Source organism: Pan troglodytes, chromosome 12 (assembly GCF_028858775.2).
Source record: "Pan troglodytes isolate AG18354 chromosome 12, NHGRI_mPanTro3-v2.0_pri, whole genome shotgun sequence".
In the NCBI taxonomy this organism is placed as follows: domain Eukaryota; kingdom Metazoa; phylum Chordata; class Mammalia; order Primates; family Hominidae; genus Pan; species Pan troglodytes.
The window spans coordinates 115,819,335-115,845,287 of NC_072410.2; the positions used below are offsets into that span (position 1 = coordinate 115,819,335).

The following is a 25,953-nucleotide window of genomic DNA, read 5'->3' on the forward strand; positions in this document are numbered from 1 at the left end:
AAGTCACCACTATGTGTCCAATAACAGCAGGCAAATATGAAAACCTATTTACAATGTTAATTTCTTAAACCCCTGGATAAAAGGAACATGGAGTCCAACTGTCAGAAGCTTTTGAAACGTTATTCCCTTTTGCATTTTGGGCTTTTCATAAAAGTTGTGATAAGCTGATAAATTCTGAGAAGTGAGAAGAGACTACCCCTTGTTGGATCTTTCTTGTGCAGTAAAAAACACATCACGTGTACTCACGTTCTGAACGAATTCTGTTAAGTCAGTGAGAAAAAATAAGAATAAATAAAAATATATTTTAAAAAGACCCAGACAGTTGCCTAGGAGAACAAGTGAATGACTTTTGATACTGCAAATTCAGATTTTCCAATATGAAAATATTGACTCCATTTTTCTTTGCATTAACCACAGGCTGTAGCACAACCACTTCCTTGCACCCCTGGGTAGCATGAGCCATGATGTGAGCTGTTCGTTTCTCAGGTCCTACAAGGAAAACAGGAGGGAAGAGCGTCCTTCTGTGCTTGAAGCAGGAGTGCTGAGTGGGTACCCTTGTTGGGAGCCTCATCCACATTCACAGTGGAACTGCATGAGCAACTTAATATTTTATCACCAAAATGTACTCTATGTTTTACTTGTCATTTCCTCATTTATCCTCAGAAAAATCCTGTGCAAGACTTTTTATCCCAATGTTCAAACAGGAAACAGGTGCTCCCAGGCTGAGTCAAATGCATGGGAAGTCACCCTGCTGCGATGTGGCTCCAGCCTTCCCTGGCTATAGCAGCCACTGCAGCTCTCCACCCTGCTGCTCTGGGCCCCATTTGATGTTGGCTTCATCCGAAAATGCACATCCTGGGTGACTTTAGCTAGAGAAGAGCGAGTAGCCAACACCAGGTCATGGGCAGCAATTGCTGTTTTTAAATGGCTGAGTTGCTCACTGGTATAGACAGAGATGAGCTGAGCTGAGTAATGGACACTGTCTTGTGGTCGAGCCACATCAGCAGTTATATTCTCTCATGTACCTCCTGCAAACAAGTCAAGTTTAGAATACCTTCTAGATAAGCATATGCTATCAAAGTCTGTGCCATTCCCACCTTCTATGCCCTGTAATTTGGGTTCCTCTGAGAGTTGATAAGACTCTTTGCTGGCAAATTTCTTTTTCAATTTTTAGAAACAAATATATGTACCTAGGTAGACACAGAAATATGGATTTATTTTGCTTAACCATCACTGTTTTTTGGCAGTGTTTTCTGGGGGGCAATTCCTACATTCCAGGCCCGCTTGAAGAATTGATGTGCAACCCAGCATAGGGAAGAACTGCTTCTGGACTGCACCCGAGGCAGCACCACCGGCAACGGAGCCCCGCCACCTGCTGTACCCGTCCACCTTCTCTGGTTGACCTCCCTGGGGCCAGACAGCCCACTCAGAGTCCGTGCTCCCTCCTATGGAGGTGAGTTGTGTTTCCCACAAAAAGTGTTGAAGCCTAACCCCCAGAACCTGTGAACTTGACCTTATTTGTAAATAGGGTCTTTGCAGATGATCGAGTGAAGATGAGGTCATCGGGGTAGGCTCTAATCCAATATGACTTTGCCCTTAGATGAAGGAGCTGTGTCCACAGGCGTGCACACAGGGAGAACGCCGTGGGAACCTGCAGGCAGAGACTGGGGGTGCATCTACCAGCCAAGGAACACCCAGGACTGCCAGCAGTACCAGGAAGTTGCAGAGCAGCACGGGCATCCTCCTTACCGCTCTCAGAAGATTCCAGCCCTGCAGATACCTGAACCTTCAGTTTCCAACCTCCAGACCTGGAAGACAGTAAAGCTCTGTTGTTGTAACCCCTGGTGTGTGGTCCTTTGTGACAGCAGCCCTAGGACCCTAACTCACTCCTCCCACACAGTCTTTATCATGAAGGTCCAGTTCCTGAGTTCCGCACACTGTGCCCCCACAAGGTCAGACATTTGAGAAACTCTCCAACCCCGACACGCCAGTTGGACCAAACTCCGTGCGCTTGTTGAACTGGGCCCTTCCTTTGAACACACTTCTCAGTTTTGCTTGGCTAGTTCCTACTTGTCTACAAGAGCGAGCTCATACATGGTGTCCTCTGGACAGCTTTCCCTGACCTTCCAGCCTGGCCGAAGGGCTGTGCTGTGCCCGCAAAGCCTGCTGAGCGTGCGTCTACCATTGAACTTATTACACCTTCTTATGATAACTGACTGACTTATCTGTCAACCCCTTGAGACTAAGAGCTCCTTGAGGGCAGATATATTGAGTCTTCAGTGCCCACTATGAATCACCAGTTAACAAATTCACTCCCTTAATGTGCACCTGTAGATATAAAGAATGGATTTAAAACTTAAACACAGGACAAGGAACCAGTTGCCTATTCCAGACTTGAGCATCATATGAACGCATGAGGTATAGATTCTCCTCCAAGCTGGAGTGAGGTGAATGAAAATCAAGGTGAACCACCACATCTTCAGCTCATTATTCTCTCTCCTACGAAATGAGAAGGATCCATATTTATTCCACTTTCTCCCCACCCCCAGCAGAAAAAGGATGCCTCCTGATTTTCATGCTGCAACTCATAAAATGTGACAGGTCTGTAAGGAACTTGTCTTTGCGGATGGAAGCAGAGCGCCCTGAGTGGGGATGAGATGCTTCCTGATGCTGCAGTACCGGTTTGGCACCACAAGAGGGAGCCAGGAATGGCTGGACGGGTTGATACACCCAACAAACCAAGTAATTTTGGCATCTAGGAGTTGAGAACATTCCTAAAACAGAAAATCTCAGGATACAAGAGCTGTTTTCCCAGTGATATAAGATCCCTCCCCTGCCTCACCCTTTCTCCCTCCACCCCCAGTTCCCACATTGAATATTTTCAATCTTCAATAGATTAAATATTGAAGACTGAAGATAGAATATTTTCCATCTTCAGGCCAGTAGTCAGATAAGCATCTACAAAAGACGGAGCCACGCGGGGTTTACAAAAGTCACCTGTATTCCAGCCAAAATAGCTTTAAAAAGGAATCCCTGCTAAAGGGGGGGACAAATTACGTAAGACACAATACATTTAAAATATGTATTGAAATTACAAATCAAACTTTTTCCATATGATTCCAGAGTACAAAACACAACATTAAAAGGCATTCAAACAGCTCTTTTATACATCACAGTGTTAGTGGCACAAAATGTACTGACATTTCAAAAACACAAATCAAATCTGTTTTGATTTTGTTTTACCACCACTTGTCAAATACATAACGTATACATGTGCATGACTCATTCATGCATATTTTTATACAAGATTAAAATACACCCATAGTAAAGTGAGCAAAGAAGGAAAGAAAGGGCAGGCATGGGGCATGTAGCTACCCCTCACTGAAGGCTCCGGAACTGTGGAAGACAGAATTGCACAAATCAAAGGAAGGGTGGAGACCCTGGGTTTTTTAAACATCAAGACGGCATGCTCTCCTAGTTGTGAAGCATTAGCAATTAGGTTTTAATGCAGGCCCCTTTGTTCCTTTTGGTGTTTTTGGTAATACCTGTCATAATCCCTTCATTTTGTTTATTTTCATAAGGGCTTAGGTTAATTATCAGAAATAAACAAGCTTTGGTATTTTTTAAAGAGAACTTCATGAAGCTTTACACATGCAAAATGTTTTCCCTTGATGATCTCCTTGTGATTTTTATATATACACAGGTGTGCTCACTAATAAATGAGAATCTGAGACACACACACAAAGCCCATCCTGGATCCTTTCAATCCCCTAATTTTTAAAGACTACCAAGAAAAAAATGTTTTTTTAATTTGTAAAATGACTTCTAACTTTTGCAATACAAATGAAAACAATAAACTCATCTTGAAGTAATTTTTGCATCTCTGATAGTCCCTCCCACAGGTCCTGTGTTCTAATCAGGAACTGGCCTGTGCCCTAAACTGGTTTTATGGAATAATATGTTGTCAAGATCATTTGTTCCCCTTTAAGAAAATAGGCCGGGTGGGGTGGCTCAGGCCTGTAATTCCAGCACTTTGGGAAGCCGAGGTGGGCAGATCACCTGAGGTCAGGAGTTTTGAGACTAGCCTGGCCAACATGGTGAAACCCCGTCTCTACTGAAAATACAAAAATTAGCTGGGTGAGGTGGTGGGTGCCTGTAATCCCAGCTACTTGGGAGGCTGAGGCAGGAGAATCGCTTTTGAACCCGGGAGGCAGAGCTTGCAGTGAGCCGAGATCCTGTCATTGTACTCCAGCTTGGGGGACAAAAGCGAAACTCCATCTCAAAAAGAAAAAGAAAGAAAGAAAATGCCAGAGGTGGCAGATGTTGGTTCCTCTGTCCACAGCTACTCCTGTGAGTTGAGGAGGAAGAACTAATTTGGACAGTTATTCCTGCAATCTGATGCTTTATCTCAGATCCTAAGTCAGTCTCTGCTACGTGGACATCTATGGTGACTGCATCTTTGCAAGGTGCTGACCTCCTGTGAGGCTGCAAGCTCATCTGGCTAGGCTATGGACTACACAGCAGAGCCAGACCGAGAGGTCAGGCATTTCCAGCAAAACCTCCAAATGTGGTCAGTTACTCAAGGGCCTCAGAGAAGCCACAGGTCCACTGGGCTAAGGCCAGTCCTCACTGGCCACTCACCCTGGGCGGCAGTGCAGCAGCCATGGTTGTCTAAGGGCCTTCGCCCCTTACTCCCCAGGATTAAAGGCCTCTTAGTGAACACATGCCATGTGCTTCTGGGGCTTGCAGTGAACACCATCTGTAAGAGTGAATGCCATTTTTCAATGGAGACAAATTATGCCGCTTCACAGGAATAAGTCCGTCCACTCAATGCAGAACTCCCCAGGTTTTACTGGGGAATGATGGCAAGATCAAAGTCCAAACCTAGGGCCATCTGCCTGTGTGCTATTTCCGTTTTACATCAAGCAGGGTTCATACTGTATTCCCATCAAAGATAAGTCTGGCACTCCTTACTAAAACAGAAGGAAATGCGAGTTTATGTATCTCAGAGTGATCTTGCTGGTATTTATATAGGAAATGGACAATTTTAATTTTATATCTAGATCAAAATGAGGAAACTGAGGCATGCTTCATACAAAAAGTCAGAGCCAGTAGGTGCTAATTTGACTGCCCCTGGCTGGCCCCAGAATCTCTGTGGTCCCTATCTGGGTTGAACTACGTGCTTGTGAAACACATCAGAGGTGAAGGCACAAGGATGGCTGGGGCTACAGATGTGCATGACTGGGCCAGAGACTCTTCCAACAGAACAGCCTGTCCCTCTAGAAATAAGGTCATCTGAGCTCTAGCCCTGGGGATGCAGCCTTTCCAAAGGCTCTGACTCTCATCCTAAGGACGGGGGTGCTACTGTGTGGGCTCATGCGATGGGCAGCAGCAATTTCAGGCAGGAAGGATGAGCATGTGGTGGAGGCGTGTCCTGTGGGCCACTGGACACAGGGCCACAGGCCTCCCATGTGTGCTGGGCATGTTAAAGGGCAGTGGCTGGACAGCTGCATCCACATATCACAGGCTGAGGGCTCAAGCCCAGCCAATGACTCCGCGTGGAGTTGCCACTCACCTCCAGAAAAGCTATTCTAACAGTAGACACCATCACAGCACCACAAACGACAGAGAGCCACAGCCCAGGTTCCATCCAGAAAGGGAGTCGCAGGCATGTTCTTACTGAGTTACTAAACTTGCAATTACAAGGAGAGCTTTTTGAATGTAATTTTGACACACAGGGATTTTCTAAATGGCTTCGGGTTCATAAGGAAAATCAACATGACAGGTGAAGAGTGAGGTGACGCTGTTTCTTCTAACGAATTCAATGTTAGGAAATAAGAAATAAATTTCCAACCAGGGAAAGTAAACTAGGACCTGAGACTGATACTCAAATGCAGAAGTCAAACACACACAAAGCAACATTTTAAAAATGTGCTTGTGATGGGCAAATAACTGAGATAAAAGGATTTTGTTTTACTTCTTTATAGAATGTTTAACAAGATTTTTAAAATCCCACTGTAATATATCTACAATATTTGCCTGTTATTTTTAGAAGTTTTAAATTCAATGCAGTTTGCTTTGTAAAAGCACCTGTGGCTTTTAGAAGTAAATTCTCTTTAAAGAATACACTTTCTCCACTTTTCAAAGTCAATTGGTGGAGTAATGTGTGTGTGTCCTTATTAATCCCTGCATCCTGCTGCCATGGAAATGGTCACAGACAGCCCCGTAAAAGATCAAGTGGTAAAATCCCCACGTTAAAACGAAGTGAAATGGGAGGTTCTTTTCCCCAACAAGAGCAAAATGGTTAGCAACAGGACTTGGAACTGTGTAAGATATATGATTTCTCAAAATGACTAGAACATTTTAAAAATGTGAAAATCTGGCAGGCTCTTCCCTAGCCCCCAGAGTCCCCCAGCCTCTGCCAAGAAGCCCCTACGTCTGCGGATCAATGAGGCTGCTTTCTTCTTACTGTCTATCTGAAGACTGAGGCCAGAGGCCAGATGGCAGCAATTCGGAGGAGAACCATTGCTGAGCAAAGCAGTGGGATTGAATACAATAAAAAGCATTTTCTGCTACCTGGGAGAGAAGGGATGAGGCCCATGAGCTGAGCTGAATCACCAAAGAGAGAAAACAACAAAAGGCAAATCTAATGGAGATGAGATGTTCCTTTAAACACGTCAATATTATCAAGGAAATGCAACAATATAGGAAGCACATTTATAACAGTACACAGCTTACAGCGTTCAAAAAGTTATTACAGCAAGTTTCAAGAAAAACACAAAGAGTGCATAAGGCTTTCTAAATCTCCTGAAAAGTCGTTTAACTATCACTTCTTAAAATGCACATTTCAAGAAAGGCATAGGATGGTTTATATGCACCTTGTTGATTTTCACTACTCAGTTGGAAAAAAAATACCTTCTAAAAAGGATTTTACTAAATGCCATTAGTAATAAAAACAGTTGTCATAAACAGAGTGCTTCTCTCAAGCTGGAATAATCAGATTCTGTCTGAAGAGAGTGGCAGTCCTTAAAAGACTTCTCTGACAACATGGTGCCATCTAGAAGCCGAGGAGCAGAAAGTCTCTTAGGCCATCCCCAGACATGCCTAGTCTACCACAGAGAGAAAGCTGCCTGGTGCACTTCTCACAGCACCTCCCTGTCATCTGCAGAGATTGATCTGTGGGGATGTGCGCTACCCACACCTGCCTCCCCTCCCCACCACACCTGGGGCCTCAGCGAACGTTGTGACATAGGTCCCTGAAATCACGGCGTCCAGCCTGACACTGTGAAGCTCAATGGGGCACATAAGGCAAGAAAGATGTTTAGTGAAGGGGGGACGGTGGGGAGGGTTGGGGGAGAGCCACACTTCCCGGAGGCAGGGATGTGTTCCAGCATCGCGCTTCCTCTAGGTGGGTAACGGGTCGTCATCACCTTTACTGCACTTGCACTTGCAGCAAAGTACAAAGGGAGTGGCCAGGAGTAGGAAAGGTGAGGCCACCAAGAGCAGCAGCCCAAATCCTGCAAAAATGCCCACAACCTGGAAGAAAGAAACAAAGGGGTAGAGGTAAGGAGGGCTGGTCTGTAGGTTCCAGAGCTAAAGTGTAAACCACACAACCAGCTACCCATCCATCCATCTATCCATCCACCCAACCATCCATCTATCCATCCATCCAACCATCCATCTATCCATCCATCCATCTACCCATCTAGTCATCATCTACTCATTCATCCATTAACCATCATATATCTCTCTATCCATCCATCCACCTACCCATCCATCTATCCATCCATCCATCTACCCATCTAACCATCATCTACCCATTCATCCATTAACCATCATCCATCTCTCTATCCATCCATCCACCTACCCATCCATCTATCCATCCATCCATCTACCCATTTAACCATCATCTACCCATTCATCCATTAACCAACATACATCTCTCTATCCATCCATCCACCTACCCATTCATCTATCCATCCATCCATCTACCCATCTAACCATCATCTACCCATTCATCCATTAACCATCATCCATCTCTCTATCCATCCATCCACCTACCCATCCATCTATCCATCCATCCATCTACCCATCTAGTCATCATCTACCCATTCATCCATTAACCATCATCCATCTCTCCATCCATCCATCCACCCAACCATCCATCTATCCATCCATCCATCTACCCATCTAGTCATCATCTACCCATTCATCCATTAACCATCATACATCTCTCTATCCATCCATCCACCTACCCATCCATCTATCCATCCATCCATCTACCCATCTAACCATCATCTACCCATTCATCCATTAACCAACATACATCTCTCTATCCATCCATCCACCTACCCATCCATCTATCCATCCATCCATCTACCCATCTAACCATCATCTACCCATTCATCCATTAACCAACATACATCTCTCTACCCATCCATCCACCTACCCATTCATCTATCTACTCATCCACCCATCCATTTACCCATCCATCCAACCATCCACCCACCCATCAATACCTAGCCATCATCCACCCATCTATCCATCTAACCATCATCCATCTATCCATCCACTCTCATCCATCTATCCATCCATCCATCATCCATGCATCCATCCACCCATTCACCCATCCACTCACTCACCCACCCATCTCTTTATTCATCCACCTATCCACCCATCCACCCATCCATCCACCCATCTATCCATCTAACCATCATCCATCTGCCCATCAATTTACCAGTCTATACCCTTCCATTCATATACCCACCATCTGCCCACCCACCCACTCATCTGCCCACTATATATCCATCCACTGACTATACATTCTTCCCTTCATTTTTCCCTCATTCTTCTTTTCCACCTCTTCCTTTCCCTTCCTTCTCTCTCTCCACCTCTTCCTTTCCCTTCCTTCTCTCTCTCCACCCTTTTCCATCTAAACACCCAAACATCCATACATCTATATATCCTATTAACTAACAAGTTTCCTCTCAGCAGCCACCCTGACCCAGACACTGCACTTGACGCTGCAAATACAGAGGTGCATACATCTTGGCCCTCGAGGAACACCCTGTCTGGCAGAAAAAGACCAAGATCTAATCAACTGATAACAAGACATTCTACAGAAACTGCCATCAGGTTCCAGGGGTGCAGCCCCACACACCCCTGCCATGTGAGTGACAGACACCATTTGCTAGGGGAAAGGAGGGTTTCCAATGGCAGGTGGCTGAGATAATGGAGACAAGCAGGTTGTTACTACAGAAGAAAGACTGGAATAGTGCATTTCCGACGAGAAAACAGAAAAGACACAGGCATGGTGCATCAGAGAATGACCTGGCCCCCTGTCCTTCCTGGAGTCTAAAGCCCAATACTGACTGTTACGTATTTTGATTTTTGCTTGAAAACATGTTTATCCCTAGTTATGAGTAAAGGCCAAAAGAAATAAGCCTCAAATGCAGACATGCCATCATCTGAGTCAGGCGGCATGGCTGGTCAAAGAGGCACAGAGCCTGCTTTCCAGCCGGCCTCGCCATTCGCAGAGTCCCAACCCAGGCAGGCAGCCTGCAGAAATGAGAGCGAGGACAGGGCTAGACCGCCACCTAGTGTTCGGTGTGGCCCATAAATGCAAGCACCAGCACATGGTTCTCATTCCAACTCAGCCTTCACTTCTCCCTGGGTCTGTTTTCTCATCTATAAAATAAACAAATGAAGTAAAAGATCTTTATGGGCCATTATCAGCCCTAAAATATGAGACTCTACTAAAGCATCCCAGATGTGTGCAACAAAGTATACCTCGACTGAGATTTCTCCTGAAAATCAACACCAACACATGCACACGTACGTGCATACGTGTATAAATTAGATTGCATTTAATAAATTATGCCACATTGCATTTATACATTAGATTGTGCTAATGCTGGGAATCCATGCCTGCTGCCCAGCTGGCTACGTTCATTTGTCTGAACAACGTATCAACGACGGAACTACCCAGTGTGAATTCAGGTTGTGCTTTACTGAAATCATGTGCACGCTGATATGCAGAATGCATAAAACATGCAGTAAGCTCCACCCTATTTGAAGGGAAATTTTGAGCAACCTCGACTATCTGGCACACAACTGTCAGTCTTGAAAGAGCCACACATTCTTTGCAGTCAGAATAATGCCAAAATCCTGGACCAAATGATCACATTCTTAGCCAATCACACACCATCTTTGCTTTTCACTCAGTCTGCCTCGTCTCTAAATTTGCCTGCTGTTTGAGAAGTTGGGTTACCCAACGTATTGCCAATTGGTGACAGGCAGATGCAGGTATTGCCAATTACGCAGCCAGCAGTAAAAAATGAGACAGGAAGCAAATATCACAAAGCAAAAAGAACCACTGTGTGTGTGTGCTGTGGATGTGTGTCAGATACTTGATCACAGAAGGCAGAGGGATGGGTAAACAGTTTCAGGCTCCAGAGAGAATCTGTACAGCACAGCTTCGTTCGTACTGGCAAACCCTAAGATTTAAAGGAACAGTTACCCCTTCCCATGAAGTTTCTTAGATGTATGCTACTTAAAGCCAGAACACTCTTTCTGCAAACCATTCTAAGTTCCCATGCACAGCCCGGCACCTCTCATAATAAATGTCCGACCCAGGTTCATGGGACGAGCCAGTTGAAAAGAAACTGACAAGGTTCTGAATGGCTGCCTCCACAGAATTCTTATACAAACCACATTCAAGGGCTTGGAAAACTAAGCCAAAATCTGAGATCTGGTAAGGTGAATGGAACACTATTAATTCACTGAAACTAGGTAACTGAAGGTGGCACAGACAAGTTCAGAATCACAGTATCATATTTGATCCCTGGATTATAATCCAGTCTAATTTTCTCATTTCACAGACGCAAAATCTATACCCAAAAAGCTATTCCAGAGGTCCAATATTTGTTTAAAACAGACAGAGCTTAGCATCCTGGTGTAAGTACAAGAGATAGATCGTGCCTATTTCACTGATCTCAGTGAGAAATACCCTTAGAACAGTCACCGCATGTGGCTTCCAGGACATAAGCATTTCTGGAAGGAACACCTGGTCCTTCGGCTCAGTCTCTGAAACTATCACTGTGCACCCCTCCACGGATGCATGTGAATACAGAAGATCAGTAATCAGCTGGCTTTTGTAAATACCATCCTTTGGCTAAAAATGAGCTCTTTATCAAAGATGGACTGGGGTAAAGAAAGTTTCCTTTCACTTCTCAGAAGAGAAGGAAGAGCTGGTTTTGGGTAAGATTCTCCCTTGTCAGATGCTGATGTCCTAAGGAAGTAAGGTTACTCTAGTGAAAATGAAATGCTCCTCCACAGGATGGCTGATTTCTGGGATAGCGCTGGAAAAAGGCCGGCAAGCACTTCATGCAATCGTGTGCACAGCGAATGCACAGGAGGGCAGATGGACAGGGCACAGGTGCGGCTCACAGCACCCACACTCACTCCAGCAACCGCACAGTCAGTCCCACGTGAGACATCTGCCCACCCTGCGGTCTTGCATTTGCGGCCACTCTGCTGGTTTTCATGCTCATTTACTTCAACAGGAGACTCTGCTATACTGAATAAAAAATGTATCACTTGGGATGAAACAAACTGTACAATAACTTTATGCAACAAAGACAATTCTTCCTTTACAGCACTGTTTTCCGTTTGACAAGAGTGCCAGGTAAGATGCAAGTGGCATATAAAACCTCTGCTCCCTTAAAAAATAATGAAAGCAGCCTGCAATCTCAAAGAGACACGTTGGAATTCCCCCAAATCTCTTAGAATAATCTTACTGAGCTTCACATCTAAAGGAGGAAGAACTGGGGAGAAGGAACCTTTCAAAGTGACCCTGAAAGTTGGGAATCAAAGGACACTGAATTCAGGGCATGTTCTGAGTGCTCCTGAGGTTTGAGTGGAGCAAGCCCCTAGTGACAGAGAAATGTGTCCCCAGGGAGCCAATGAAACCTGACTCGGGCAAGAAGTTCTAACCCACAGCAGGGTCAGTGACAGAGGGTGGCCCAGCTGACCCATTTGTAGGATGGGAAAGCAATTTGGTGGGTCAAGATGAGGACTTTAGTAAACAGAGAAGAACAGAAAATGCAAGAGCACAGAGTGGGTAAGTTATGTCGATGTGGGTGTGCACAGGGATGTTTTATGGGTTACAAGGTACTATGCTGGTACATGTCTCCCTGTGGGCTACAGTCAAGTAAGATTCCAAAGACGCTGCTCAGCACGTGCTGTGGCCTGGGCTGTTTAGAAACACGTAACGGGAGAAGCAGGAGCTGGAGCAAAGCCTTAAAAATGGATGGGAGGGATATAGCTTGACAGGGAGAAGGAACAAAACAGGGCAAGAGAGAGACACAGGAGTGGAGAAGGCAGAACAGCAGGCCATCCTGAGCGGGCTCCTCTGAGGCCACAAGGCTGGCAGATTCTGCTTTGCAGAGATGAAGATGACAAGGGAGGCCAAATGTGGAGGACCAAGAGGCTCAGCAGAAGTCTTCAGGTTATGCCGTGTCTGAGCATTTTATTCTGCTGCTCTAAAACCTTCTCTGGCTCCCTAGTGCCATACAGACTTAAGTCTACAGCATGACACCACACCCTCTCCAAGTCCAATCACGACTCTGCCCCTAACTTCCCAACAGCTGCACTCCCGAAGGCTCCCCAGCCGGCCCCGCAGTGTCCCATTCTGTGCCTCCACTCACACTGTCCTCTCCTCCTTCAAAGCACTTTCTGCAACATCCAGTATTTAGGACTTTTATGGTCTGATTTAGGTGCCACTCATTTCATACTATTTTTCTTGAATATTCCAGGTTGCTGAATTATCAAGAAATAATTCTTGGCTTCTAATGTCTCACCCTGCCTTGCGATCTTATGAGTTTCCCACAGCCTGGCAGGTGCACGTGCCACAAAGGCACCTGGTGCTACCGGGTGTCCTTCACAGCACTGCACTTGGGAGCACACTCAGTGCCGTAGCAGCCCGGAGGAAGGACAGGGCAGGGGAGATGCTGGAAGCCTGAAAACTAGGCAGGAGGTGGCAGAAGCGAGCTCTTTACACGGACTCGTTTCCAAAAGGCAGACAGAGATGAGTCCGAGCAAAGGTGGGGCTCCTAAGGAGGGTGGGCGTCCACTCAAACGGCTGCACGCTGTCGCTTGCTGCAGCTTGACACTCCTGGCTGCTCTGTTTCCCCAAACACTATCGCTCCAAGTCCCACCGCACTTTTGTGAACTATAACTTTGTTTTTTTTTTTTTTGAGACAGAGTCTTGCTCTGTCGCCCAGGCTGGAGTGCAGTGGCACGATCTTGGATCACTGCAACTTCTGCCTTCAAAGAAAGGAAGAACTATTAGGTGTCATTAGAGAGGTGGTGTTACTCCTGTCCCTCCCTAGGAGAAACAAAAACAGTTCTTCCTGTCTTTGAATGGGGACCAACAAGCTCCAAGTCATCCACTTCCACCTTCTCCTCACCAGGAGCAGAACCAGAAAATAAAGCAGCTCTCCTGGCTCCTGGGACGGGGACACAGCAACCCTTTGCTCCCTGCCCGGCCCCTGTGAAGTTCCTGACGTGTAGAAAGCTGCTGAAGGCACGAGGACCATCGGCCCTGTGGAGAGGGCTGCGAGTCAACACCCACGGCCAAACGGGTCATTCGCGATTTTGCCCGTGCACTACTTCCAAAGATAACTGTGCCCCAGGCACAGGACCAGTGCCAAAGAGGTTACAAAGATGAGCAAAACAGGTCCCTGCTCCCAAGAGCACTTTCCTGTATCCTAAGAGATAAGACGCAGATGAGCACTGGGCTATGACCAGAGTGGGGTGGGGCCACATGGCAGGGAGGGCTCTTCTTGGATGACAGTCACACACAAGAGACTTCACGGAGGAGGTCACACCTGGATTGGGCCACAGAGAGGGTTAGAATGTGGATGTGCAGAGCTAGGCAGGAACAGGAGAAGTAGAGGAAGAGAGTGATGAAGACCAAGCTGGCAGCAACAGCCAGGGCAAAGGAGAGAGGCAGGGAAAGCACGGGCGCTGCAGGCCAAAGTTCAGAGTGAGCCTGGAGGAGCAGGGAAGATGCGGCTGCCAAGACCCGTGCTCAGGCTCTCCCAGGTTCCCACAGCAGTGGGCCTTTCGCAGCTCCAGGGCACGATGGCGTGAGGATATCTGACTGCCAGCCCCAGCTGAGGCCCAAGCCAGCAGCCAGATCAAGCACCAGAAGCATGGGGCACGGGCCTGCAGGGGCTCCTGCCCGGCTTCAGAGCTGCCCCGGCTGATGCCACGTGGGCCGCACGTGGGCTGGCTTGGCTGAGCCCTGTTCACACCACAGATTCCAGAGCAAAATACATGTGAGGATGGTAAGCCTGAGTATGTGGGAGGCTTGGCACCCAGCAACAGCCAGCCAGAGTCCCTGTGGAAAGCACCTGCTCTCACCCAGAACTCACCTTCTCTACAGGGAAACTGCCAGAGTTGGGCAATGGTTTCCGAGTTCTCACCAAGCTGTGACTCAGTTTCTGCCAAGGTGCACACAACAGCATCCACTCACATGGTGGCTGTGCAAATGCCGGGCCCCCCGAGTCAGCACCCAGTCACCCCCTACCTACAGCCCAGGGAAAACCAAGTACAGAAGAGGAATGCAGCCTCCTGGCAGTTTCTATGCTGCGTAGGAAGGGGGGTGTAGGTGTTGTTATGGGTTGAATCGTGTCCTCACAAAACAATATATTGAAGTTCTAGCCCTCTAGTATCTCAGAATGTGACCTTCTTTGGAAACAGGGTCTCTGCAGATGCAATCAAGTTACCATGAGGTGATTAGCGTGGGCCTCGATACCATACCACTGATATCCTGATAGAAAGGGGGGATTTGGACAATGATGGAAGACGAGGTGGAGACGCACAGGGAAGAGGCAGCCGGAGGAAGACGGAGGATTGCAGTGACGCATCGATCTGTCCAGGAATGCCGCAGATGGCTGGCGAACCACAGAAGCTGGACAAGGCCGGAGGGACTCTCCTGCAGGTTTCAGAGCAGGCAGGGCCCTGCTGACACCTCGATTTCAGAATTCTGAGCTCCAGGACTGAGCCAATACGTTTCTGCTGTTCTGAGCCACCCAGTCTGCAGCGCTTTGTCACAGCAGCCAGAGCAGAGCTGCAAGGGGCGCGGATTCGAGCAGAGCTGCAAGGGGCGCGGATTCGAGCAGAGCTGCAAGGGGCGCGGATTCGAGCAGAGCTGCAAGGGGCGCGGATTCGAGCAGAGCTGCAAGGGGCGCGGATTCGAGCAGAGCTGCAAGGGGCGCGGATTCGAGCAGAGCTGCAAGGGGCGCGGATTCGAGCAGAGCTGCAAGGGGCGCGGATGCGAGCAGAGCTGCAAGGGGCGTGGATTCCAGCAGAGCTGCAAGGGGCGCGGATGCGAGCAGAGCTGCAAGGGGCGTGGATGCGAGCAGAGCTGCAAGGGGCGCGGATTCCAGCAGAGCTGCAAGGGGCGCGGATTCCAGCAGAGCTGCAAGGGGCGCGGATTCCAGCAGAGCTGCAAGGGGCGCGGATTCCAGCAGAGCTGCAAGGGGCGCGGATTCCAGCAGAGCTGCAAGGGGCGCGGATTCCAGCAGAGCTGCAAGGGGCGCGGATTCCAGCAGAGCTGCAAGGGGCGCGGATTCCAGCAGAGCTGCAAGGGGCGCGGATTCCAGCAGAGCTGCAAGGGGCGCGGATTCCAGCAGAGCTGCAAGGGGCGCGGATTCCAGCAGAGCTGCAAGGGGCGCGGATGCGAGCAGAGCTGCAAGGGGCGTGGATTCCAGCAGAGCTGCAAGGGGCGTGGATTCCAGCAGAGCTGCAAGGGGCGTGGATTCGAGCCGTGCCGGGCCACGTGCAAAGAGAACAGTCAGAGGAGCTCAAACCAACTCTCTAGACCAGAGGGCAGTACGCCATGGCCCGGGGGCCAAATCTGCCTTCATCATCTGTTCTGTTCTGTTTATCCATACAGCTTTATTGGGACATAATTCCTGTGCCACGCAATTCAGATCAAGTACACACATTCAATGGTTTCCAGTGTGTTCACAGAGTTACGCAACCATCACCACAGTCACTTCCACCTGCCTGCGTAAACAGTTTCACTGAAACACGGCCAAGGTAACTCACTGACGTACCGTCGGCAGCTTCTGTGCTGCCAGGTGGAGTTGACAGGTGCAGCAGAGGCCTACGGCCCGCGAGGCCAAGAATGCTCAGCATCTGCTCTCTGATGGGAGGCGTGTCTTATCCCCTGCTGTGGACGCCCACACGCTCTGCCACGTGGTCGGCATTTAAGATTGTCCAGGAAGTGCCGCTGTAGGTGGACCTTTCCCTCATCCTGGCAACTGCCTTGAGACTGAGTTTCTCCATCTTTTAGATGAGGCTGACACATGTGCCTCAGAGGCTCTCCTGAAGGAGTCACAGACTTGAGCCCTTCACGCCTCTCAAGGAGCAGGCAGGGAGCAGCAGCCAATGTGCCTCCTGCCACTAATCCCTCAGCAGCTTCCCACTGACCCAGCACAAGATCCAGGGTTTCTCTGTGGACTGCCAAGCCCTAAAAGGGTCTGTCCCTGCCATCATCTCTGACCATCTCCCCATCACGTCACCTCTAGCTGATTTATTAGGTTCTGTGTGCTTGCTGCTTTATCATCTCTGTCCCTAAACAGAACGTAGTTCCGCAGAAGGACACATCTGTCTCACGCACCACTGTATCTCCAGCTCCTACAGCAGTACCCAGCACAGAGTAGGCTATAAATATGTGTTGAAAGCACAAGTTAATATTAACCAACACGAGGGTCCTTTATCAACTCCAAAGACTGCACAGGCATTACCACCTAGGGCCAGGGTCCCCAACCCCTGGGCCATGTATGGGTAGCGGTCTGTAGCCTGTTAGGAACCAGGGTGCACAGCAGGAGTGGTGGGGTGGGGGGAGCAAACGAGCAAACCTTCATCTGTATTTACAGCTGCTCCCCATTGCTCACGTTACCGCCTGAGCCCCACCTCCTGTCAGATCAGCAGTGACATTAGACTCTCGTAGGAGCACAAACCCTGTTGTGAACTACGCATGCGAGGGATCTGGGTTGCAGCCTCCTTATATGAGAATCTAAATGCCTGATGATCTATCACAGTCTCCCATCACCCTCAGATGGGACCATCTAGTTGCAGGAAAACAAGCTCAGGGCTCCCACTGATTCTACATGATAGTGAGTTGTACAACTATTTCACTATATATTACAATGTAATCATGACATAAATAAAGTGCACAATAAATGCAATATGCTGAATCATCCCAAATCCATCCCCCTGCCCAGTCTGTGGAAAAACTGCCTTCCACGAAGTGAGTCCCTGGTGCCAAAAAGGTTGGGGACCACTGACCTCGGAATTTTTCCACTCCTTCCTTGTTATCCATTCCTGTTACTACCTCGCTTATCTCAGGGCCTCAAGAGAAAGCTCTTTGTTAAGGGCTAGGCAAGGATTACCTAAACACGGTCAGCAGGTCATGACCAAGGCCATGAGTCCCGTGCAAGTGATCTGAAGTCTGATGCTGAAGATCCATCAGACAATGAATGTGATGCGCGTTGACATTAACTTTGGGCCAGGGCTTCCATAAGGATAAGCCTATACCAGCAAAAACCAGCAGGAAGCACATCTACTAGCTCTTTCTATCCAGGAGATATTCGTCCTATAGGCAAGTCTGGAAACACTAAAGATATACATACACACACACACACACACACACACACAGTCTCTCTCTGAGATCAACCTTCCAGGCAAATCACCTCCTACCTGTGTCCGATGCCAGATCACCGATGCCCGGGAGTGGCCCAGCTTGTTCCGGCAGGGTCCCTTATCGTAGTGTATCAGAAGGAAATCATCCTGTGATGGGCAGAGACAGAGACGGCGTGAGCGAGTGGTTCCTGCTCAGTTCGGTGAGTATCACGGCCATTGATGCATTTCGTCTCCTATGCTCATGATAAGTGGAGACATGAGGGAGGTGACACAGGGAAGGGCACGCATCCGGGAACACCTGGCCACAGCCACTGGAGGCCCAGGCTGCTTCTCCCCAGGGATTTAAGGGGAGATGGGCTCGGCCAGGTGCAGATGAGGAGAGGGAAGCAGGGGAGGAGAGGCGGTAAGGACCACGATGGGGAGGAGGCGGTCTGAAATATTCATAACTCCTGGATGTCTGCATGTGCCAGAAAGCACGCTTGGGGGAAACAGGAGAGAAAAGCTCCGTGGCAAGCCCTCCTCTCTCCTCTGAGTGCTCTTGGTTGGATTCAGGCCGTGCATTTATGTGCTTGTCCTAAATCACTGTTAATGTCTTTGGTAAAGGGCTCCAACAGTAGACTCCCTCTCCTTCACATCCGCTTCCTCTGGCCACAGGGTCATTTTTCTTCATGTACAAAGAAAACATAGGAAACTCTGCATGGCCATGAGGATGATGTCTCTGATGGAGGAAAAGTGCGGCCTGGTTCCTCTCCATTAGCAAGGGGCGGAACCTGCTTTAGGGTGGAGCTGGACAGGGAGGGCCTTCCTCAGGGACTAGAGCAGACAAGACACACTTCTGTGCTGGAAGGAGAAAAACAGCAGCTTCCCTCCTAGTCCCTGTCACTTGGTCCAAGCAGCCTGGGGAAACCAAACTGCTGTCAGTCCATTTCTAATGCAGCCCCCAAATGATCTGCACGGGGCTCTGTGACAAGGTGTAGGAAAACTGACTTTTCACTTTCTTCCTTCTTTATGGAAAGTTACAAAGAGTAATAAATTGCAGGCCAGATATTAGATATTATATCACAACTCAATGATCAGTTTTCCAAAAAAAAAAAAAAACTGGAATACAGTAAAATACAAAAATAAATAAATAAGACCTTGAAGGCCCTAAAAAACTTGGTAAGACTTCAGATGCCACTCCACAAATCCCCTTGGGGACTTGAACTAAAGAAAATTCATCTTGCCATGCTGATTCATTAAACTTGCCTAGGAAGTAAAAATGAAGCCTCAGGATAGAAGATGGTGACATTTTACCCAGATGTGGTCAGCTGCATCACGTTCTACTATTAATTTAGTAATTTAAAGTTCATAAAGAGACAACAGGCCTTTCAAAGGAACAATCCCAAAAGAAGCAATCTAATTTTTTAAGGTAGCCTTTATATTCCAGACCTGTTACCACATGTAATAGTCCATCTCAAAGAGACACTCATTTTCTTCTAGACAAATCTCTCAGCCTGTGCTTCATTCCACTTTGCCCATTGGTCTGAACCACTTCTCCTTCACCTTGGAGGCCTGAGGTGACCCATCTCAGCCATTGTGTGCCAAGCTGAACTGCTCTGAGATAGCCCCATGGTATGAATGCTTGCCCAGAAACACTCATAAGAAAGAACAGTCTCTGGACAGATGAATGCTAACATGGGAAGCATGGACTTGCTCTGACTGTCCGCCCTGCCCCGCCCCCCGCTTTATTTGAATGAGACCTGAATGGCTTAATACTATTATTGGATGGACTGGATACATTCATCCTTGCTGTGCAGAACAGACATAAATATTTCCCTTCATGAAACACGACTTGATTTGCTTGGACTGTCCTAGCTACAATGGTTCCAACAGATAAGTAGGCCTGCTATTTAATTATAGTTTTATTTATTTATTTATTTTTATTTTTTGAGATGGAGTCTCACTCTGTTGCCCAGGCTGGAGTGCAGTGGTGCCATCTCAGCTCACTGCAACCTGCGCCTCCCAGGTTCAAGCAATTCTTGTGCCTCAGTCTCCCATGTGGCTGGGACTACAGGTGCATGCCACCATGACTGGATAATTTGTATTTTTAGTAGAGACAGGGTTTCACCATGTTGCCCAGGCTGGTCTTGAACTCCTGACCGCAGGTAATCTGACCACCTCGGCCTCCCAAAGTGCTGGGAATATAGGCGTGAGCCACCGAGGCCGGCCTAATTATAGTTCTCAAAAAAGTATGCATCAATAAATTATTCTAAAACTAAAATCATAGCTTCATCATTTTGGCAAGATGCCCACGCCCTAATATGGGAAAGGAAGGAGAATGAGAAGCTAAATAGCAGCAACCTGTGCATCAGGCCTCAAAGCTCCAGAGAAGTGTGGGCCTGGGAGGCTGTGCCCTCCCGTCAGGGACATGGCTCTTGCAGGCACACACGGTAGGGTGTGTTTGAGAAACACTGAAGCAGAGCATACTTGGGAGAAGGCTGCCGTATGAGACCAGAACTTCCATTCTGCCAGAGAGCAAAGGGCTTGCACGTTTTCCCGCCCCGTAGATGATGTGAGTGTCAATGAAGTCTTAAGACTGGCCCCAAGCCCAACAGCCCCCCAGCCCCCGCTTCTGTCTGTCCTCACTATCCTGAACACCAGGAAGGAGTCCTGATCAGGAACCCCGGAGCCAAATCTGGTGTACCCTGATTTTGGATTTCCAGCCCCCAGAACCATGAGGAATAAATGTCTGTCATTTAACCTGCCTCATCTATGATATTATGTCACAGCAGCCCAAACTGACAATGACAGTCCCCGCTTAGACAAAACCTAAGATGCTAAAACCCCTTTAAATCCCAGGCTGGATCCTGAACCTGCATGAAGTGTTTAGACCCCAGGACTATACGAGTCACAAAGGCTTCTGTCCCCATGGTGCTCCTGAGTTAATGTTTTCACAAACCCAGGAGAAACACCAAACGGTGTTGCTTCACTGTTACACAGGAGTAGGCACCAAGCTCTTTAGGAAACAGCTGGTCTATTTTTCTCATTCCAAATCTAAACCTCAAAGCTAAATGCCGCAAGGTGAAGCTGAAGGCCGTACTCACGTCCAGAGACTCCAGGCAGTACCAGCAGAAGGCGTGCTTGCAGTTCTTGCACATCATCTGCGCGCAGCCTTCGTCTCGCTCAATGTAGACTTTGCACTTGGGGCAGCGCTTGATGGGCGCGTCATCTTCTTCCATTTTGAAAGCAGCACTGTGGAAGAAACGCCGTGAGGACTCTGCACAAACGGATCCCACGGGAGACCCAGGAGCACTGGCTATGCTGGAAGCATCGGCTCCACTTCACAGACTGAGTTTTCTTGGTATTAAATGAAAAAACAAAACAAAAACCAAAAAACAAAGAAACAGAAACTCCAGAAAAAAAAATTAACCAGAACACTGTGAATCAGCCACTTTGAGTTAGGAAAAATTTTTTAAAAATTACAGCAACATCAACACATATCTAAATTTAGAGATATATGTATACAAACAAAAGAAAATACAGCAAAAGGCTTATTATAACGGAGATATCTGAATAATAGTGTTAAGGTCAAATATTGTGTCCTTATTCACAGAGCTGTCTACTTTCCAAAGGGTTGATATACATTTTATGTACTTTGCTGTTGTAAGAAAAATAAATAAATGTTGCAAATACACACACATAAACACACACTGTTTACTTGGGGTAGATCCACCTGGCTCTTCTTACAGAATTGTTTTCCTCAGAAGTTGGCTAGGTCTGCAGGGTTAGCAAGAAGGGCTTTAAGCTGAGGTCAGGGCTGCGTCTGCTACAAACTAGCTGTGGAGCAACCCTCCAAGCCCTAGTTTTCTCATCAGTGTGACCGTGAGAAAAGATTCCGTGTGACAAGAGCACAGTGCAGGGTGCAGCTTTTATGAAGTGCTTGATAAAGGGGAGCAGTAGTTCAATGTTGCTAAAGAAAGATAACACCGACATTAGGTATGACTCACCCCATGCTGTTAATTTTTAAAAGATGGGTAAGAATATTCATAAAAGCATCTGAAGGAATAAATGATAAACTGTTAAGAGGAGTTATCACTGATTATGGGGGTCCATTTGCTATATTGTTGGAACTCACTAAATCAAACAAACATCAGCAGGAGAAAATGCATCCCTCCTTCTTGGAGCAGCTTTTTCAGAATTTAACACATTTATAGGTATATATTCATGGCAGTTGAGCAAATTCTGGCATTTTGAGTGCATTCTGGCTGAAGGATCTCTCACAAGCTTCCAGTCAATATGAGCATTAAATGTAGTTTCACTTTAGTATGAGCTGTCTGATGATTGGCAGTGAACAATCCCCCACTTGGGGTGCACATTCCAACTGAACGTGACTGTTTGGTCCATGAGTAGAAGGCAACAGAGTAAGAAATAATGAGAGAAGCAGTATGTCCTCCTAATTAGGAGCACAGAGTCTTGAGACAGACAGATCCTAGCTGTGCGATTTATGTGTTACGTGTCTCATCTGCAAACCAGATGAATAAGGCTAATAGCATCGATCTCTACAGACTGTTGTGAGGATTACAGAGGTTGCACATGTTAAACACAGAAGCCAGCACATAAGTACCAGGCACTCAATAAACAGTAGTTATTATTAATAACTGTTACTGAAAGATAACACAACTGTCACTAGCTCAAATGCTTCCAATTTAAAAGCAAACTGCAGACCAACCTGGTCACGCAGAATGTGATAAAGAATGAACTAAGGTTGTTGCAAGGAGCAAACGAGATAGCATATGTGCAAATGTCTCCAGAGGGATCCAGCACAGAGCCAGCTCCGAGCAAACCTTAGCCCTGGCCTCCTTCTGAGAATGACTTTGATTTTGCAAAAAGCTGGAAGTCATGAGACACCGGATCCGGTGATCAAGGTTGGGTTTTAGGTTAGATAACATTGTTTTGGTTTGAAAGCCAGGTGTGACCTTAAAGCTAAGAAACCAATTTTCTCATGTGACTCAGAAGCTGATTTTGAAAGAAACGGCAGGAACAGCGTGTACAGTGTCTCCTGGGGAGACATTTCAAAATGAAAACAGTTAAAATATGAAAGTTCTGGTGTACTGTGCTATGCATAAAATTTTGCATGGAATAGACAATGGTTTTCAAATATTTCTTAGTATCTGAATTGGATTTAAAATTATTACTAACAACATTTACTGTAAACTCAAATTATAAAAGCAGAGAAGAGTTTGGACAGTTTAATCACAATCTACACGTGGCCCAGCAGCTTGAAGGGGTGCGCAGGTGATGCTAATGAGTGAAGTGGTTGGGGGCTGGATAAAAACATGGTTGAGGAGAAGATTTAACCAAAAAAACAACAACAACAACAAAAAAACCCTCCAATACAAAAAATAGCTTAGTGTCTTCTCAGTTATAAATGGCAGCTGACAGGCAGCCTCAGTTCCAGGGGACAAGGAGTAGTGAGGACTGTGGGGCTTTGGCCCAGGAGGCGCCTCCAGCAAGAGCTGGGGCTCTGCTACACTGGCTGCCAGCACGGGGAGGCAGCCTCGGAGAGGCTCAGGATTCGGATTTCCCAGAGAAGCCAGAAATTCCAGTTTTTATGTGACATCTTCTGATTTAAAAATTTCCACAAAATGAGATTTCTGAATTTTGATTTAGATCATCTTTGGACAATAATTTAAATGAGACTAGAATGTCACAGATAAAGAAAACTAAGTCATCAGGCTCCAAACACTCACCAGCCTCCATCTAAAGTTTTGAAGCCCCTGAGATGCCAAGTACAAGTGAAGTATAAGTACAAGTGGTTCGTGCTTGCAGCTGCCTGCCTGATGCAGGCTGCTCAGAAAGGCCCAGGCCCTGTGTGTCAGGAGCTCATCCTGATGGCAGAATTGGCCTTGTCAACGCAAGAACTCAAATCCAATATGTCCAGGGTTGTAATCAATGCAGAGAATCTCAGGGGGAACACAGAGGGTGGAGGCCCCAACCCTGTCCTGGGAACCGGGAAGCTTGACAAAGGGATGTGATCCCCACCTGAAGTGTGGCAGGAGCCCCCAGGGAAAGGAGGAGGGCGGAGCAGGGCACTCTAGACACAGGAAGAGAGGTTCACCCAGAAGGAGACCAGGGGTGTGTGGCAGGGACCCTGAGAGGGTCTGGGGCTAGAACAGGGCACAGGGGTCACATGGAAAGGAACAGGAGCTGGGGACAGTGGAATGGGAAGAGGGGCGCACAGGGAGCAGCTGGTGAGCACACCCTGGGGAGGGTCGTGGGTAGAGTGGCAGCTCCTCTATGAGGATCCTGGACTCAACAGGAACAGGGGCAAGTGTCCAGCAGAACCACGTGACCTTGTAGATTTTGTAGGAGAAAAAGACCTGGATATGATGAATTTCCTATGCATCAACCTACGAAATGTCAAAGTACAGAGCGTGGTGCGGCAGCATTCTCCTGGGCAAACAGCCCGACTATGGCTGCAGGGGAGGCCGCCACCAGGGAGTGTCTCCCCATCCCCCTCCAGACAGTATTTATGACCAGTGCACCCTACTCCTGTTCTTGTTTCTGTATCCCCATTTCAGATCACCTTCAACACAGTGAAGTCTTGCAGAAACTTCAGGTACTGCAGGACTTGCAACCCTTAAAAGTAACAAACCACACATGCATTTGTCATTCCAGCCAAGCCGTGTTAAGTGTGGTTCTCACACACCTTTCTATTTCCAGGGCCTCGCACAGTGCCTGGTACATAGTCAGTTCTCAAAAATAAATAGACATACAAATAATGACAGGCTTGAGTGAGGCTCAAGAGGTACAGTGTGTGTTAGGGTTGACTGAGCCACAGCCACTTACACTGTAACAGCACTTTTAGGAAGAAAGCACGCCTGCTTCTCCTGGCCCACAGCCATGCCTTTGGTGGCAGCTTGTGTACAAAGGGTACCTGGTCTCCCCGGGGAGGAAGGTGATCGGCATGGTCTCCGGGCAGCCCTGGCCAGGGTGCCAGCTGGCTTTGCAGGTGGAGCAGAATTCCATACGGCAGGCTTTGCACTGCACTGGCTGGGGGGTCTGCAGCCCCACGTCCTGGAGCTGACACACAGCTTGGCAGGTGGACGCCGGGCACCAAGTCCGACAGGGATCAAACAGCACCTCTGGTACAGTGAGACAAAATGGACAAATCAAACTTAAGCCAGAGGGTCATGTGGGCTTCAGAGGAAGGAGCCCCTCAGTGCACGGACAGGGAGGAACATGTCCAGGTAATACAGCCAGCACCACCAGCCCCAACCGAAGCACCGCCCAAGCCGCCCTTCCACCTCCACCTCCGCTGTAGCTCTTCCCAACTTCTGCCTTCATGCAACAGACCTCCAGACACCCAGACATCCCTCAGGAATGCTGCTCCTGCCCCTGGAATGCCCTTGGAGCCCTGGGTCAGCCCTGCTTGCCTCTGACACTCAGCTCACAGCTCAAAGGCCTCCACATCCTGGAAAGCTTGGCCCACCTGCCTGTCGGGTTTCTCTGAGCAATGCACATGGCGCTAGCTCATCTGCCTCCCCTCGGGGACAGCTTTCTGAAGCCGGACCCCTGATGGCCCCATGTTGGGCATACAGCCAGCACCAGAAAAATGCTGCTAGAAGACCGAGAGGAAGAGGGAAGGAAGATGGCTCGATTGTTCTTCTAACCAAATGGTTCACCTGCCTCAGATGGCCTCCCCTTCTCCAATCCAAGCCACGAGTTAACTATGGAGTGAAACCAATCCTTCAAGGGCCAGATTTTCTCTCCGAATCACAGCACACATTTCTAAGAAGCCCAATTTAATGGAATTAGCCACGAGGTTTATTTCTAAAAACAAGACACTTTGACACATCTATTTCTTCACATCCTTGTCCAAAAATTGCATTTCTTTAAATTATTGGCTGCCCTTTGTAGGGAGACTGGTTGTTCATTTCATCTTCCCTCTTGTCCAGCATGATGCCGAATTCTCGATGAGTGGCCACCCCAGGGAGCAGCAAGGCTCTGCCAGAAAGCTCTCCGAGGCCAGTGCAATGTGGGCTATTTCCAAAGGCGTTCTGGTAGGCCACTGGTTTCCAAGTTTTCAGCGGGGCTCTTCTTGGGAAGTAGTCAGGACAACTGAGCTTCAGAGACGACTTGAAAGGCGATGACAAGTCCTTGCAAATGTCTGGGCCCTGTGACTGGCCGCCGGGCAGCTCCCGCTCGCCTGTGTCACACATGGGATTCCTACTCACTGGAATCCACAACATGCTG

The 25,953-nt window shown here is 47.8% G+C and overlaps 1 protein-coding gene across 33 annotated transcripts in view; it reads right to left on the reverse strand.

Annotated features, from left to right (window-relative positions):
* RNF144A (ring finger protein 144A) overlaps positions 1–25,953 on the reverse strand; it is a 344,436-nt gene that overhangs the window by 216,369 nt on the left and 102,114 nt on the right. For 8 of the 33 annotated variants that reach the window (XM_063789347.1, XM_009441969.5, XM_063789329.1 and 5 more), the window contains 4 exons: positions 24,635–24,842; positions 20,802–20,949; positions 17,776–17,865; positions 3,069–7,536 (listed from right to left, as the gene is read on the reverse strand). In XM_063789347.1, the coding sequence (XP_063645417.1) occupies positions 7,405–7,536; positions 17,776–17,865; positions 20,802–20,949; positions 24,635–24,842 (578 nt within the window). In that variant the 3' untranslated portion in view covers positions 3,069–7,404. Of the gene's footprint in view, positions 1–282; positions 1,029–1,195; positions 1,809–3,068; positions 7,537–16,605; positions 16,738–17,775; positions 17,866–20,801; positions 20,950–24,546; positions 24,843–25,953 lie in introns of those variants that run through there. The other 25 variants (XM_016946468.4, XM_063789327.1, XM_063789328.1 and 22 more) reach the window with 7 other exon arrangements.